The 17,471-nt window shown below is 38.1% G+C and overlaps 1 protein-coding gene across 2 annotated transcripts in view; it reads left to right on the top strand.

The window, feature by feature from the left end:
- Nucleotides 1-17,471, top strand: part of glra4a (glycine receptor, alpha 4a) — a 54,892-nt gene that overhangs the window by 25,422 nt on the left and 11,999 nt on the right. For both annotated transcript variants that reach the window (XM_032527865.1, XM_032527866.1), the window contains exons 2-5: nt 9,256-9,386; nt 11,040-11,107; nt 12,545-12,768; nt 14,301-14,383. In XM_032527865.1, the coding sequence (XP_032383756.1) occupies nt 9,256-9,386; nt 11,040-11,107; nt 12,545-12,768; nt 14,301-14,383 (506 nt within the window). The remainder of the gene's footprint in view (nt 1-9,255; nt 9,387-11,039; nt 11,108-12,544; nt 12,769-14,300; nt 14,384-17,471) is intronic.

Genomic DNA, 17,471 nt, shown 5'->3' with positions numbered 1-17,471 from the left:
GGTTCTCAGCAGGAAACCGATGGAGGGCTTTCTTCAGGTAGGGAGTGAGTTCTTACCCCAAGTGAAGGAGTTTAAATACCTTGGGGTCGATTGGGCGGAGAATTGGAGCAGCAAGTGCGGTATTACATTCCATTTATGGCACCGTAGTGACGAAAAGGGAGCTGAGCCAGAAGGCAAAGCTCTCGATCTACTGGTGAGTTTTGTTCCTTCCCTCACCTATGGTCGTGAAGGCTGGGTCATAACCAAAAGAACGAGACCCAGGGTACAAGCGGACGAACTGGGTTTCTTCAGGAGGGTGGCTGGCATCTCCCTTAGAGATAGGGTGAGAAGCTCAGTCATCCGAGAGGAGCTCGGAGTAGAGCCGCTGCTCTTTCGCTGCTATATAAATAAACTTTGTTCTTGACACACACACACACACACACACACACACACACACACACACACACACACACACACACACACACTATGTATATAGGCTTGGTTGATGAGTCTAGAATCTATTGTGTGTGATAAGGAGTACTGTATGAGGATAATGTTGCAGACCATCTCAAGTCCCTAAGCAGACACATCAAAGAAATATTTTGCAGTCAGTATACTCCCTTCTCTCCATCAAAAATCCTGCTAGCTCTGTTTCACAGAGACTGACACGAGGCAATCCGTGCTGATATCAGATCTTCAATGTGGAAAAGGTGGCCTGAATACAGAGAGACTTAGAAAGACATCTGGAAGATGGGTAGGTCTGAGGATGCTCTGTGCTAGATTCATCTCCCTTAAGGGGAAAGGTCAGTTCCTCAGGTTTAGCGCAGAGATTGCCATTTAAACTGCCACGGCTGGAAACCATGTGTTTGTTTGATTTAGCTTTGGGGAGAGCTAACAGGAGGTAAATGCTGAACACTTCATATGCAAGTAAATACATATTTCTTCCTCAAAGTTCAATGCTAATAGTGTTTCTTTGCTATACTCTATTGTTTCTTAGTGATCTCAGTGGCTTATTAAAGTTTTAATCAGAGAATTGGGAAACTGTTGACCATGATCTGCTTTTCCTTCATTGTTTTACACAGTGGAGTAGTAAAGACAACTGATTCCGTTTCACTAGGATGGAACATGAGCCCAGTTGTTTGTCGTCCCACACTTCAGAGGACATTCACATAAAACAAGGCTTCTCAACTTCCCTATATTGCTCTTCTGGGAAGTGTTTGAGTTAAATTCACAATGAATGGCATGTTGGTTAGGGGGCATAAGGATGAGCATAAATCCACTAAGGGGTCCATTTACTTGGGTTTCAAGGATTGATGTGCAATGAAACTAAAAGGCCCAAAAGCACACAACTACCCAGCAGTGGCAATATCAAAATATAGGTTGAAGGCTCAGATTACATTACTACAATCCTGGGATATAAATAAAGCATACAGCATACAGTGAGCTCTCATGGATCTGACATATCTGCAGTTTTTTAAATTCCCCAAGTTTTAAGTGTAAGGATATTTTTGAGATGAGCCCAAAAAAAATTGTATTTGCTAGATAATGTGTGTGGGCTGAACAATGTATCCTGTCGTGGCCTCTTCACAGCAGCTGTGGCTATTATGGAGTAGGACTGAATTTTTACATCACTAAACCACAATATATAAAAGTGCCAGAGATTAGTTAAGACTGCATGGTAAAAGCCCGGGGTGGTAGGTGGAGTTCAGTGTAGAAGAAACAGGCCATCATGAGCATAAATCTGTCCTCACACGGCAGCTCATTGTGCCCTCGTCCTAACTGTGGCACAAGCCGGGAAACATAATTTTTGCTGGGTAGTCCAGAGATGTCAAGTCTCACTCCCACAAGATTAAAGATCACTTTACAATTAGAATGCACAAGCAATGGCGCAGAATTGCGATTTACTCTGCGCTTGCATGGATTATTCTTAATTATTAAACCCTGGGGTTTGCATTAAGACAGCTAAATATACCTTGACAAGAAGTAGATTTTTCCATTAGCATTGGCGCATGGCTGAACTAATTATGTTTTACCACAAAACAAAAGATCAAAGATAACCAAGGATTACATAAAAAGTTCAAAGATTGGGATGCTATTGAAAGCAAGCCCAGTAAACACTGCCATATCTAATGGGAATGTGTCCTCTGTCATTATTTAAAATTTGCTTAATCAGCCAACTATCTTTGTTCTTGTGTACGCTCAGTTGTTTAGCGCTTTGACTCTTTGATCCACACGTATACTGAGGTGTATAAAAATAGTGAGGTTGCTGAAGCAATGTAATATACACTATGGTATACGTTATATTGTATACACCTATTCTTTTTACATTCCTGAACATAACAGAACCCATGAAAAGACAGAACCCAACAATAAATTGACCCTATAAGTATTGCATGCATATACAGTAGTAGTTCTATGTACCTAACTCCATTTTGGTGTGTCCAAAAAAAAAATGCCAACATGTACCCTCATCACAATGAACATGGATGCCATAATTTATTATGAATCAATTCCACACACACTGCATTGATGCCATACGTAAATACATGCAAGGGCACTTAATCTGCAGCTGGAAATGTCCCTAACAAATATACCTTTAAAATTGAGTAATGTTTGCTAAAAACTGCAGTACCCAGCTGTTTTAGAATTATTTTACTTTAAAAAGAATCCCAAGTATATAATTTTGTGACATTTAAAAAAAATACTTAATACAGAAAGTATTTGGTAGAAAGTAGCAAAAATATAGAATGTTGGCTGCCTTATCCTTTAACAAAAGCAGCAAAACAGAATGTAGCCCATAGTCTTAAAAAAAAAAAAAAACTGTAATCAGTATATTAAGTCTTTTGCTATTGCATAATGACAGATATTGCTCTACAGATGGAGGTCATATGCAAAAATGAACTGTCTGAAAAATTCAGAGTAATTTCAAATCTATTCAGCTCATATTGCATCTACATTGAATATGCATATATTCCCTGTAGGCTTCTCCCATGACTTCATAAAACCGTGGAGCAATTTAGAGTAATCTGCCTTGCAAAGGAGACCTCTGTACAGGAAGCTTATTCTGCACATCCTTTCACCTCGGTCCTACTAAACTCTGACTCATTGTTGACATACAGAAAGTGAATTGAAGTGCGTCATTATGTATTTTGTCATGGTCATGGAGTTTTATTTTCTGTCTCCTTTTTTCAGTGGACATCCAGCTGTGGCTTATTCGATGTTAGCCAGGCTCAGTGAGAAGGTTTCTGTACTGTACTGTAGAGAGTCCTATCTGTGTATCCATACCTAGAGGTGTCACTGTGAAGGAGTGACAGTGGTCATGTCATTGAAGATAGATGTGTAAGGGTAAATTGCAATGTGCTCCAGTCCCATTCCCCAGTGAGCCTATTGATCAAAAGGAGACAGCGGTAGCCATAAGCCATCAAATATAGCAGTGTGCAGACAATAGGCTGCACAGGTCATGACAAAAATGACATTACATGTCATTGTATTACCATGAAGCATGCTGTGGTTAAATGTACTTTAATATAAAGGCCTGCCACAAGTCAATAAGTATGGTTTGGTAAGCCTGATAGAAAATTGTGTTGTCCAAAACCCTTGAATTCAACCTCAAAGTAAGAGCCCATCTATGAGAGCAATACCTACAGCTCAAGTGGATGTCAAGGGCAATTGGACAAGTAGGAAATTAGAGCAATGTGTTTCAACAGGCACCAAGAGCAGTTTTGTTCTGTTTCCCATTATGCTAATGGAGGTAAAACGTTAGTATGTTCATGCATGGATGTCTAATGGGCCCGATATCCCACCGTGCTTCCTTGTAGGAAAACAGTGAACAGCCGTAGTGCGATATGATGTTCTTTTTTATCACCAGCTTCTTAATAAAAAAAGCAATTACAAGAATATGTTTGTACTCCATGGGCAGAATCTCCTCCCATCTAATTGGAGATATTTTTCTCGGTTACTTCTGAATCTGAGTCTTAGTTTAAACAGAATAAGATGATAACTTATAAGGTAAAAATGCTTGTTGTTTAGCATTTATGTCAGTCGATATTTGTATTAATTGCACCAAGCCTTTATGTTGTAAGAAATAAAAGAGGAAGCAGGGAATTGTGTAAGACGTAAAGAAAAGTTGATTTTTTGCTGACCTCGCCATCCCCACCCCTCTCTCCCCAGTCCATTTATGTCCACTTACATTTGAGCCTTATGTATTGTATACAGAATGACAGCTCCAGCTTGTTTTCTTTTGCTGTTTACTGTGTATATTCCTTCTAACTAAATGATGCAGTACACTGGAAATGGGTACATGTTATGTAGCCTTTCAATCCTTGCCTTTGTACAATGCATTTTTCATACCTTAATAGACGCTTCTGAATGATGAGATGCTAAAATGATCTTACAGGATCCAATTACCCACTTTGTATTCTCATATTGCCAGACCTGTATCCACAGCGCTGTGTCAGCGACGGAGTATGGTCTGGCTACACCGCCTGTGTATTTTGGGATATAGGAAAAACGCTCTGACTTGTTTGTACTGTAACGTTTTTTTTAAACCAATCACAACCGTCCTGGGTGACACTAAGCTCCTATATCAAAGATAGTGAGAAGGGAGGGACGTCCAGCGCCGGATGACAGGCTTCATCCCAGCAATGTATATTCGTTCAGCCAGACTACCCACTTTGCGACGTTACATCATAAATGGAACTCAACATGCATGTCAACCACAAGCTGCAAAAAGCCTAGTATCTGTAGGAATTGTATCCATGTTGGAAAATCTACATACACTTCATGGTTTAAATCCATTGCCAATGCAAGAAGTAGCTCTGAGCCAGCAAAGAATTCATGTTTTCTTGTCCATCGGGTTAGATTGCACAAATCTAGTGTGTCTGGGGACCCACCCTGATTAGGTCTCTTTACTTGATCATTATGGATATACACCTATTATATAAACAATGTTTGTCACCAAAAATGGGCTATTGCTGAAGGAGCCTTTTTCTGTGAGGAAAAATTGATCATGCATCCATGTTTGCAGAAAACGACTAGATGCTGTTTTCCTGAACCGTTGGTCATGTGTACACATGCTTTGATTAAAATGAATGGCTGACTGATTTTTTTGCTCAAAGCCAGGTGGATTGAAACGGTAATCAAATGCAATGTCGTTTTACAGATGAGTTACTCATGTAGTGGCTTCCCATGATTTATCCACTGACATCACAGCATTGACAGGTTTGTCACAACAGTGTTTCCCTGTTATACAGTGGCAGATGACTGCACTAGTTTGAGTTTATGTGAGCACAGACTATCCATACTGAGTTTTTAAGTCTGTGTGGTTGTCTATATATTTGCAAAGGATGCCAAGAATAAAACCCTGTTTTCAATGTCTATTTAGGATTTTCCTCAGTGTAAAAAAAAGAAAAAAAAGCTTGTTGTTGCAGGTGTTTAAATTCTGTATTTGTAAAATCACCACTGTTACTTGTAAACTGTGTTTTAGCATTACTTTTAGCATTAATTCAGCTTTGCTGTCAGAACCAAAAAATCACTTATTAACAAGAGTGTGCCAAAACTTGCTCTGTAGTGGAAGGAAAGAAAGAGCTGTAGACAAAAGTCTGGCACGGATGCTCAAATGAAAGGGAGGTAGAGGGAAGCAAAAGGTCAGGCTCATTAAATGTCAGCAAAGAGCATCTTAATAATTGAATCACTCAGACAAAGAACCACATAATTTAGATTTGAGAGCTCTGAGAAGCCACTTGCAGTGACACTTTATAGTTTTACTGTTACTACTGTTTTATAGTCACTCAAAACTGTAGATATAATTTTAAGATTAGCTGTTGTACAGAATATTAGCCTTTAAAAGACATCCAAAAACAACATTACATAAGCTATACTGCAAAGTATATTGTTTACCAATGATTTTTTTGAAGGGCATCCAGTTTGTCATGTTTACCTGCTGCACTGCCTTCAAAACCTGTCAAGAGTCATTCCTCTTGATGCTAATTTAAAACAGATGGGTTTATGCCAAAATGTAAAGATAAAAATCTTGGGATGTTTCTTGGGATATTTCTGTTTCTATGATATAAGATAGCCACCATTGAAGCATCACACCATATACAAAGGTGAGGAATCACATTAGAAATGCATGAGGGCCAATCGAGAGGTGAGGTAACCCCTGAGGGAAAGCAGAAATCCACAACTCCTCCCACTGCACAGGGTGAGAAGTTCAGCTGTAGACCTCATCATAAAGAGTTCACTTAAACTAGGATTACACTCTGAATAGCTCTATGCGAAAAAAATCTAAGCAAAATGTTCATATAATAGGAAATGTTGAAATTGACACTTAAAAACCTTTGATATGCTTGTAGCAGATAATTAAATCCAGTTGTTCCTGAATGTGAAGAAGTTGTATTTGGGCTCCTCGATAAAGAATTTCATCATTAATCCACCCAGAACCACAAAAAGGAAATGCTGCATATTTAAAGAATATTGCCATTAGACCCAAGAACAATTACTGACATTGAAACAATGGGTAACACTTTGATATAAGGTACGCAAAAATGTAGATTCAAGACTGTGATTCAAGCACTAGTGAATGAATGAATCAGTAGTGCTTGAATCAGTCAATCAGTAACTAATCATTGGCTAACCATTCATTATTCATTCATTTAACAGTAGCTATCTGTTGGTTTACCAGTAACTAATCATTAGTGCTTGAATCACAGTCAATCACTACCTAATCATTAGCTAACCACACATGCCTTTGACCTGTGTCCGATTCCTGCAATACATCAAACAACGTGTCTCTGAGCAAGACACTTAAGCCCTAGTTGCTCCAGAAGCGTGCAACCTCTGACATATATAGTAATCGTAAGTTGCTTTGGATAAAAGCGTCAGCTAAATGACATGTAATAAGCTACTAGTCTGTTTACCAGTAACTAACCATTTGTTACACACATTCCTCAGTCGTAACTACATACATTTGCGTGTACCTTACTGTAAAGTGTTAAACAATGACAAGTAAAGCCTAAATGTGAATGTTCCATAATGCATGTTAAGACCTCATCTGATCATATACTGTAAATGCATACTGTGTGCGGACCATTGTGTTTGATCAGTATCAAGAGGCGTCAGAGAAATAACAGGATGTTTTGCAGCTGAGGAATCTCTGTTGTTTCATCACTGTTTATAAGCATCAACAAGCAGAGATGACTAACACAGACAGCTCTACAGATCTTGGCTGCATTTTACTGGAAATTGCATTGGAAGTGTATGTGTTAGTTAATAGTTTTGACTTCAACGACTGACTCATGAATGAAAAGTATAGAAGTTAACTTTGTCTTCTGGCCTAGACTTGCTATGTCTTGGCTTTGAGAGAACTGAGTTATGTAACTGAAGTGAACCAACTTTATGATTTTCACACCAGAAGTGTCATATAATGGACTTCTGTCATCAGTCATCGGCCGCCTGTGTCAAAATACATTCACAAATCTCTGCTGTTTACTTTCACAATCATTTGTCTCTGAAAGCTTGTGACCAACTGTCAGAGAAATCATACTTGAGACCAAACAGGATGTTTTATTGTTTTGTGTAGATTTGTAAAACAAGTGCAACCCAAGAGGGAACATTTGTTATCAATGGCTTTCTAAGTGTAAGAGTCTGAACATCAATCCATCTCCCTGTGTACCTTTGTGAGTTTGTAACTGGGTGTGTGGGAGAAGGATGAAACAATATACTATCAAATCATCAACACTAGGGAGTGGCCTTTAGCCAGAAGCAATGGAGTCAGGGGACCACTGAGTGTTGAGCTTTATAATGTGGAAAAGACTGGGATGTGGGACAATCGTCAAATCTGGCAAAGCTATTTCATCCAATTTAAACATGAATTTTTAAAGTGGATGAAGTGATTCTTTTCTCTAATACAGATGATGCCGAACTAAGAACTGAGCCTCCTAGCAAGCAAGCTAACTAACTAGCTAGTACTAGTGAAGTTTAACTTAAGGGGGGGGGGGCCTTAGTTGGGATGGGTCCTGGACAGACAGTCAATTCAGTACACTGAGAAACTGATCTTAGACTGGGAACGATTGACAAATCATGAGTGACAGGACACTTCAAATGTAGGTGTGTCAGTAAGCAATCTAATGGCCAAAATTATCTTTTTAAAGTAAACCTTCTTAAACATATTGTTGCTCGATATTCTGAGTAATTCTCAAATATCTCCAACAATATAACACAGGGAAGAAGTCAAGATGATAGCCATCACTATAGCTTCATTCCCAAACAATTTCTAATTGTTGCCTACATGACTAAAAGTCGAAGATTGCTTAAGTCAGCTTTACTCTTGACGTATATCCTCTACAAATTCCTTGATCCAAAAGCCCCTGGCGATATCTTTTTATGTTGCTCTAAATACAGCTAAGAAACCGTAAGATGGGTGATAAGTGACTAGCTACACATACTCATGAGAACACAGGGCATCAGCAAAGCTGTCCCTTCGAAGGGGATTAAACCAGCAATCTGTACTTTGGAGTTACAAATCATGACAGATTGTGAACTGTTAACAATTGTATCAAAAGCGTGGGGTGCAATCAGCTGTGCTACAGCAGGAGTCAGTAAGAAATCAAATCCATTGCATATCTTAAAGAGCGTTTTCCTTGTTTCCTTACACACTTCCTTCTGTCTGTCTTTCTTTGGTTTTTGTTTAATATTTTCTCTCTTTCTCTCTTTACTTTTACTCTGGCCTGTTGGTTATTCCTGTCAGTAGCTGCCTGAGCCTCACTGGAGCTTGCATCAACTCCTTCTTTTCCCCAGTGTGACATTCATAGCATTACAATTGAGCCATCAATCTGTCAAGCCTTACTCCTGCTAAGCCATGCACTGTGGGAAGCACAAGAGAGGGACAAGTTTACCTCCGCTTCTGTTTTGCTTCTCTGTAGTTACGGCCTAACAACTGCAATGAATCTCAGACATGATGTGAAATAGATATGCTTTTAGTTGCCAGCTGATGCAAGTCATTCATCATCATTGTTCACACTCATTTTCCCATCCACCGTTGGGTATTTTTGCTGATGACTGACTTGGTGATAGCTTCTCATTCTGATGGATTGTCATCATCATCATCATCATTATTATCATTATTATTATTATTATCATTATTATTATCATTATTATTATTATTTCAACCCTGCTACCTCTCATACCACATACATTCCTCTGCTGTTTATCAAATCATCTCTCTTTTATTTCTCTATGTATTTGATCCCCCCTTTCTCCCTCCCTGGGTAATGTCAGACTGAGCTCCTGTAAGGAGGAAATAAAGCCCCCCGCCAGGGCTGGACCAGCGCTGTCGCCCTCTGACTTCCTGGACAAGCTCATGGGGAAAACATCAGGATATGATGCCCGCATCCGACCCAACTTCAAAGGTACGATATATGCCAAAGAGGCAAACCATCACAGTATTCCTCAAGAAAATAAAACAAAACAAAGATCAGTGGATCTGTGCTGTGAAAGCTAAACAGCTGACCATTCTCATGCGTATGTGCTGTCTGCTGTTCTGTCAGAAACTATGATGTGATCCAGAGAATTTTAGCTTCTCAGTATAAATATTGCATCAGCTTGTCCAGTTTTTCAGGTGTTTTGTTTCACACACAGCGGTGTAGTTTAGTCTTCTTATAATTATAATGGGTATATTGTGATGTTGACTTAATTAAGAGACATAATTTTTTACCATGCCGCACAAGTACCCTGCATCCATGTCACCACAAATATGTTTTGATACATGTTTTTTTCTAGTACAGGTGCTACATTTTCGTACCCCACACATAGCGATTCCTTTGTGTGTTAACTCTAGGCAGGGATTTTTAGTTTGACACTGTTCAAAAACCAAAAAGGGACTTTTTTTTTTATTTTGTATGTTTTAGTTTCATGATGGCTCTCCTTAGTTTCACATTGCCAAGTCAGTTTGCAAGCTATATAGCTTATTAGCTGCTTAGCTGGACTTTAAAAACATGACCAAGAGTTATGAGGAGCATCTTTTTTGTATAATTTCTAAGTGGATTTATGGATGTTTATGCGTTTGGTAATGATATCCTCGGAAGTGTACTGAATCTGTAATTATGTGTATCATGTCTGTGTTTAGATTTGACTGAGTTATGACTTAGAGACAGAGACATGTTTTTTGATGCAAATTCAAAGCAATCAGGCGCCAAGGGGTTTAAAGTACCGTCATTGCATCCATGAGCTGTGTGTCACAGCTGCTGCTGCTCCAACTGCTGACAGTGTTGATAAGTAGGCAAAATAAATGAGCCAAACCAAAAAAACTAACTTCCTGTTGTTTGCAGAACACTGGCATGCACCGGCCCTTTTACCTAATGCAGCATTTTTGCCATACATCTCTCCCTCCGAATGTTAAAAAGTATATACAGTACATCTTTTGTCATAAGTGGGCCATGCAGTAGGTGTTAATTCGGGATATTGCAGGGGGATAAACAAACTAAATATGTTGTGAGCAAAAATTTAGCAAATACGTTATGATGCTATATACGTCAGTTAATAAATATATACGTTAAGTGAATATATAACATAATTCACTGATTTGCTGATGCAAAACAGTAGCGTATAAACGTAATTCCAAAAGTCCGCATTGCACATTGATGATATTCTCAAACACCAAAATGTGGGCAGACCAGGCATACGCATCTCTGTGACCTTCCTTGCTCTTAGTTTTAACAATCCCAACGTTATCTACGTAATTTATTCTTAAAACATTTTTTGAGGTTGATTTCAGTAAATGAGCTTTATTTTAACCCAATTACACATAAAGAAAGTCTTGTGAAAAATACTTTCTTGTAGTATCTTTAAAGAGCAGGCTCTTCAACAGCAGAACTAGAGCTTGCATGACTGTGTTGCAGTAACATTTTCAGCCACAATGACTGCATTGGATGAAACTTAAGGAAGAAACTGCCTTGAAAATAGCCACAGTATATAATAGGTTTCTTCATGTGGTGTTATCTCATTGATTCCATCTGAGGGGAAAGATGTGTAAATGCAGTCTGTTTTTTTTTTTCTTTCCTCAGGTCCAGCTGTGAATGTCACCTGTAATATTTTCATCAACAGTTTTGGGTCCATCACAGAAACTACAATGGTAAGAAGACATTGGAGATTTGAAATGCTTCACATATGTTCGAGAGACAGATATGTATACTGAAAAACAGTATTCAAAATATAACTGTAGTTATTTGTTTCTAAACATAATTATGGATTATGGTCTGCATTGGCTTAGTTGTAGTAGTCTTAAAAACACTACATCCTCTTTCTGTCGTACCAACTTCTTTGCTAATCCACTCAGTGCTGAAGCCGGTCCCTCATTTTTGTTTCCTGGAGCTTAACAGTGAAACCTTCAGAGACTAATGGGTCACTGATATGCTGATAATGAACTGTCCACTCTGCAATTAAAATGAAAAATTGAGAAAATGGATGAAAAGGGATATAGAAGAGTGGATGAGGGGTTTGGGGAGAAATGGCTGTCCTCAAGTCTGAATTTATGGTTTTATAGCTGCTGGGTCAGCACAATACAGCAGTGAACTGTTTAAGGTGTCTAAGGGGGGCCTGGAGGGTCAGACCTCCAGTCAGAACAGCTCAGAGAACAACAACGCTAATGATGTCATTGTGTTCGCTGGTGAAGCTTGCGTTTCATTCTGATAAATGAAGTGAACAAGCAAGAAAAGGAACAATGTGCAATGCCCAAAGATAAATTTTGAATTAATTGCACAAATTAGAATTCTATTGAATTACTCATGTATGCTGGCTGCGGGCCGGAGTGATTATGTTCAGTACTTTTGTTTGGCATGGCTTGCATTGCTAACCCAGCTCACCAGCAGCACATGGCTGCAACGATTGAACAGTCAGTATTCAATCAGTTACTTCTGCAAAATCTGATGAATATTGTGAGGCAGGGTATTTCAACAAGAGGGATGTCTTTCTTATTTGGAGCCACTATGGTTACATTAAAATGATGGCTCACCTGTAACAACATTATTGTGTGCACTGGTCATTATAATTTGGAGGTGTAAAAGTTAAATACTGTAGTACTTATATTTACAGAAGCATTTTTAAAGCACATTAAAACGTTTTTTTTTTTTTTTTTTTTTTTTTTTTTTTTGTACTTACAATCAACATTTTAGTGGCTTTAAATCCTCCATTCTGAACAGCGCACCCAACATCAGAACAAAGTCATGTCCTTGTCAATAAGGAAGTGAAGCACAATGGACACATGTAGCTTACATCATGGTCCTATTCTTTGTCACGTGGATTATAACGTTGAATATGAAAGTAAAATACACATTTTGTAGATTAAGACTTTAAAGTTATATTCCATCCAAAACTGTTCAAAGTTTTATCATGGTTTCATCTTCTATAGAGCAAAACAGCTTTGGCCATCTTAAATGTATTATCAGTTAGAATGGTCTCCAGAAACTTCTCAAATCGCTACAGCAGAATGGTCCACTTCTAAGATTTCAATCAGTACCGCAACCTTCACTGCTGGTTTATTTTCCATTAACTACCCTGAGTTCTTCCACAGGATTACAGGCTCAATGTATTTCTACGGCAAAATTGGAACGACCCTCGCCTGGCGTACAGCGAATACCCAGACGACTCCCTTGATCTGGATCCATCTATGTTGGACTCTATCTGGAAACCTGATTTATTCTTTGCAAACGAGAAAGGAGCCAATTTCCACGAGGTCACCACTGATAACAAGCTGCTACGGATTTTCCAAGATGGCAGCGTTCTATACAGCATAAGGTAACTACAGATATTAATCCCAAACCTTGAAGATTGAGCCGTTGAGTACCGCTGTGGCCAGTTGAAGATCCTAAGATCCGAGATGAGGCTTCATTTAACTGTTTCAATATAATACCTGATTGTTGTTATCTTACTTTTAGAGGCTGCAGGTAAATAAGTTGGTTTATTTTTGAAAATTTTAATAAAAAAATCTTTAAAATTGTACTTTGAAAATGAGCAGCCTTTTTTTAAAAGATGCTGAAAATGGATATAAATTTGTATCTCAGCACAGACTGCATGGGTGGTATCATTGCCATAATGACATACATATTGTAATTTTGCTATGTCGTTCAATATGTCTGCCCTTTATTTACAGAATATGATCAACATGAAAGAAGTGATGAATGATACACATAAAGGTGGTTTGCGTGATTTTAAAAGGAGGTCTATTTGGTAACATTTCTGCCATTTAAAACTAGTCCAACTCAGGTCTGATCTAAGGAAGCAGACTGCAAACAAATCCCACTCAAACATGACCTCTTGACCACACCTGCAGCAGATTGAATTGAATTGTCAATCACACAACCCCTACTGCACCTTTCTGCCTACATAGACGCACCGCAGGTGAAGTCAACATAATACTTATTATTTTGGTGGTGGGTGCAGGCGTAGACAAAATGCACGGACACATCAGTGGAATATGTTCTACTTTAAAGTCTGTTTGGTTACAACACTACACCGGATGGATAATTTGTAAATGGCTTATTTAAACTATTGCATAGAAAGGAGAGAACATATTTTAAGTCCCTGCTTACTTGTCAAAGGAGTTTCAATTTTACAACTTTAAACTGATTTTTCTTGGATATTTAATCAAACCAGTATGTGAACTAAAGATGTGCAAACATTTACTTGAGCAAGTCTTTGCACATGGATCAAACACTTTTGTGTGCACCAATTACAACAATTTATCTAAAGTCAGGGATCAATCACTTTGATATGTGTAGCTTCTTTTTCAGCTGGTGAAAAATATATTGCGTTATCATAACATAGAAGAAAATGGGTGCCTGTGTGTATAGTCTACTGCTGGCGGCTCTCGTCTCGCCTCTGGGTGATGCATTACAGCAGGTAATTATACAGTTTTCCTCCCGGCAGACTCTCAAGTAGCTCTCCCCTTCTCGCTCTCTTCTGAGGATTTTTGAAGGCTTAATGCATCAACACCACAACAAATAAAAGTAGGGATGCCTACACCAATTACTTTTCCATTACTGTGGTGCAACGACTAATCAAGTGGTGGAGTAATTAAATAGGTTTTCCAATCTACTTTTTTAAAAAAAAGAAAAAAACTGTTTTGTTTATTTCAGTTGTCCAATTTGATTGAATTGAATACATAGGCTAGTCCTGACTACTGTTTCATACTTTGCAAAACAAAACTTGATTTATTTCACTGTTACGCTCTTGTAATATGTTAACGTGTCTTTTCCTCGAGCCCTTTTGTGCCTTTTGACATCCCCTATTGCTCCTCTTCTCTCTTCCAATCTGTTTTTCTATCTCAGGCTGACTCTTGTCCTGTCCTGCCCTATGGACTTGAAGAATTTTCCAATGGACATTCAGACCTGTACAATGCAGCTTGAAAGCTGTGAGTCTTCTTCTTTTCTATGTCTTCCTCTTGTCTCACTTACCTCTTTGTATCTCTTTTTTTCCTGATTTCTACCTTTTACCTAGTGCCTAATCTTGCTAAATTCCAAGAGATAGAAATTTTAGTGACTCTACATGCGTTTCATTATTAGGGTTATATTATGTGTCCATGTGGAGAATGGTTCCTTTCTTAAGTTCCCCAAAACCAAAAATACAAGAGCAAAAGTGTTGGGAATGGATTAAACACAGTTTGTCTGCTTTGACGTATAAGGCACAAAGATTAGCATGTCAAGCTTCTACCTACCAAAGGGGAGCACCTTACTACATTAAATCAACAAGAATATCCATTCTGTATTATTTACCCACTGTGGAAGCCAATCGGATGCTACAAACATATTGGCTAGTCATCGCAGAAAAAAAGAGAAAAAGACTTTACTCTTAAGATTAAAAGTGAAACATAGCCTATTTAATATTTAAGAAACCTTTAACAATGTTCTTGTTTTGAAGTCAGTTTGAGTAAGCTGTAAACATTAAGTCATCCAAAGACAGTGTTTTCACCCAATTTACAAAGCAAACGTTAAATATCTAAAACTGACTGTTTGGACAAAATCAAAACTTGCTGGCATTTAATGAGAAGCCTGCTTTTATTGATCCCTGTCCGACATAAAGGACTTGTTGTTTTGAAAAATGACTAAGAATAAAAAAAAAACATGCCCCCATTATTTTTGTAAACTGCATGTAACAGAAAGCTTGACAGTTGTAATGTTGGGAACAGTAGGGGTGGTGGGGCTAGCAAACAGTCAGTTGTTAAATATTTTCTTGTTCACATTTACTGTACATTTATTTAAACTGGAGTGTTCAAGAAATGTACAAAAGGTATTTCAAGCCTTTTAAAATTTCATTACATTGATAAAACGTAGGCGAAGAATAATATTCTCCGTTTTTAGTCTACCCTTGCCTTTAGCAGAGATATCATCTGCCCTTATGAAACAAATTTCAATTTCAAGGATATAAATAATAAAACTTTAATTTTGTGTCCCTTTTATTATATGTGACCCACCCCCTAGACATGACCTAATTTCCTGTCAAAAGGGACAAAAGAATTTAAGTGTAGCAAAAGGGAAGAAACTCGGAGCACTCGTACCAAGGCACTGCATCTTTTCAGAAGCATCTCTCACAAATGAATAAGTCAAGCTGAATGCTGGTATCTCTACTTGAGTCTTTATCTGATTTAACAAGTGAAAGAAGTATTGGTTTGTATAGGCGTAGTTACTCTCTCTTTATACAGGAGGCAGCATGATTTTTTTCTATAAATTAAGACAGGGACAAATAAAAAAACAAAATCCAATGTATTTTGCACAGAACATAAGTCAGCCAGCATGAAAACAAAAATCCTTTTAGAAGACCTTTTAGAAGTGTAAGGGAGAGGAATCAGACAAACAGATTTGTGCTTAAAGCAGCAGTATGTGTTTGGGTAACTATATCACATCACACTGCCATTACAGGAGACCTAATCATTTCTGATTATAAGTGAGGATACTTGGCCTTGTGTTGACAAGTGCTAGTACACCACCCAAGGGTGTGATCACCTTGGCTAGGGTTTGATGTTAAGAGGACATTATAGGTTTTACTGCCAATTCAGGAGCTGCAAAACATGAAGCAATAGAGAAGCGGGTGAAAAAAAGAAAGAAAAGGAGGTAATCTTTGTGGTTTGAGAGAGCCAAGGGCAATCCTCTTTTTGGCCTTTCATGCTACGGGCTAAAATAGATACATAAATAGAATCAACAATGCGTTTCTGCCTTATTCTGACACATCAAAGTCCCATATATACAGCTTATACCACTTTGCTTTGCCTTGAGCCATTTGGGTCCAGGAACCTCAAATCCACTTTGTAATTTGCACCATGAGTGAAAAGCAAGACTAAAAATCTAAAGCACAACCATGGCTGCATTATAGTTTTTTTTTTTCCAATTGCTAAACAACAGTGAGCACAACTGAAGCCACATGTGCAAAACTCAAACTACAGTCTGCACTACCAACAGTCTTCGGAGCTAAACAGTTCACATCTCCTGCAAAACTCATTCAAAGCAACACAACTCTTAACGCACGTCTTAAAACCGACTTAGTGCAGCCAAACACTGAACAATCCTCACTGAGAAAACACACACTGTCCCGCAGAACACACAGATTAAAAACACTAGTTTCAAACACCAATACAGAAATTATTCATCTTTACAGTTAGAACAATTTGAGTGACTTCACACTATAATAATTTCTTTTAAGAAAATATATGTATTTCATAATATACCAATTGTTATGTAAGGTAAACAAGAAGAAATGAAAATCAACAGTTTGTTTCAATATAGTATTTGGTCTCTATAATTTATGGAATTACTGGCAAAAAACAATAACAAAGAATAGAGTGACAAATCCTGCCTCTCTTCAACATCGTGCTGAATCACACTGGATCTCTGCATCGTCTCTAAATACTAATGCACGTGGTGTTTCCATTGCTTTCACCTCTATTACTTTCTGAAAAATCGTAAGAACGCAGTATTACTATTGTAAAAGGTATAGCTGTGAATGTAACCTCAGACATCAGACAGTACAGTGTATAATTGTTTAATTCTTATTTGGTGATTGTATCCAAAAAAAAAGCTTTCTGAGCTGTAAATACCGTATTATAACTTTATTTGTATATTTTTCTATACAAGGCCATGTTGGGTAAACTGCCGGCATATTTATGCAATCTCCTCAAGCTGAACTCCAGCCATTTTCATCTCCGTTCCACCAGGTGGCGCTCTTACCAGGTTCCAAGGGTTTTTACTGAGCTGGGGAAGAAAGCCTTCTCTTACTTTGCTCCATGGTCTTGGAATAATTTGCAAAACTTGCTCCATCTAAATGATCTAGACCCATTAAATGAGTTTAAGGCCATGTTAAAATGTCATGTAATTCAAAAATGTAACTGCCACGTGTGACCTGTCCTTTCCTTTATGTATGATTTTGTTTATGCTGTATTTTTGTTTATTTATTTTTGTTTGTATTGTAATCTGGTGTGCCGTCTTGGCCAGGTCTCCCTCGAAAAAGAG

Source organism: Etheostoma spectabile, chromosome 10 (assembly GCF_008692095.1).
Source record: "Etheostoma spectabile isolate EspeVRDwgs_2016 chromosome 10, UIUC_Espe_1.0, whole genome shotgun sequence".
Taxonomy (NCBI): Eukaryota; Metazoa; Chordata; class Actinopteri; order Perciformes; family Percidae; genus Etheostoma; species Etheostoma spectabile.
Note: the sequence above shows the minus strand (reverse complement) of the source record. Positions and strands in the feature narration are given on the sequence as shown.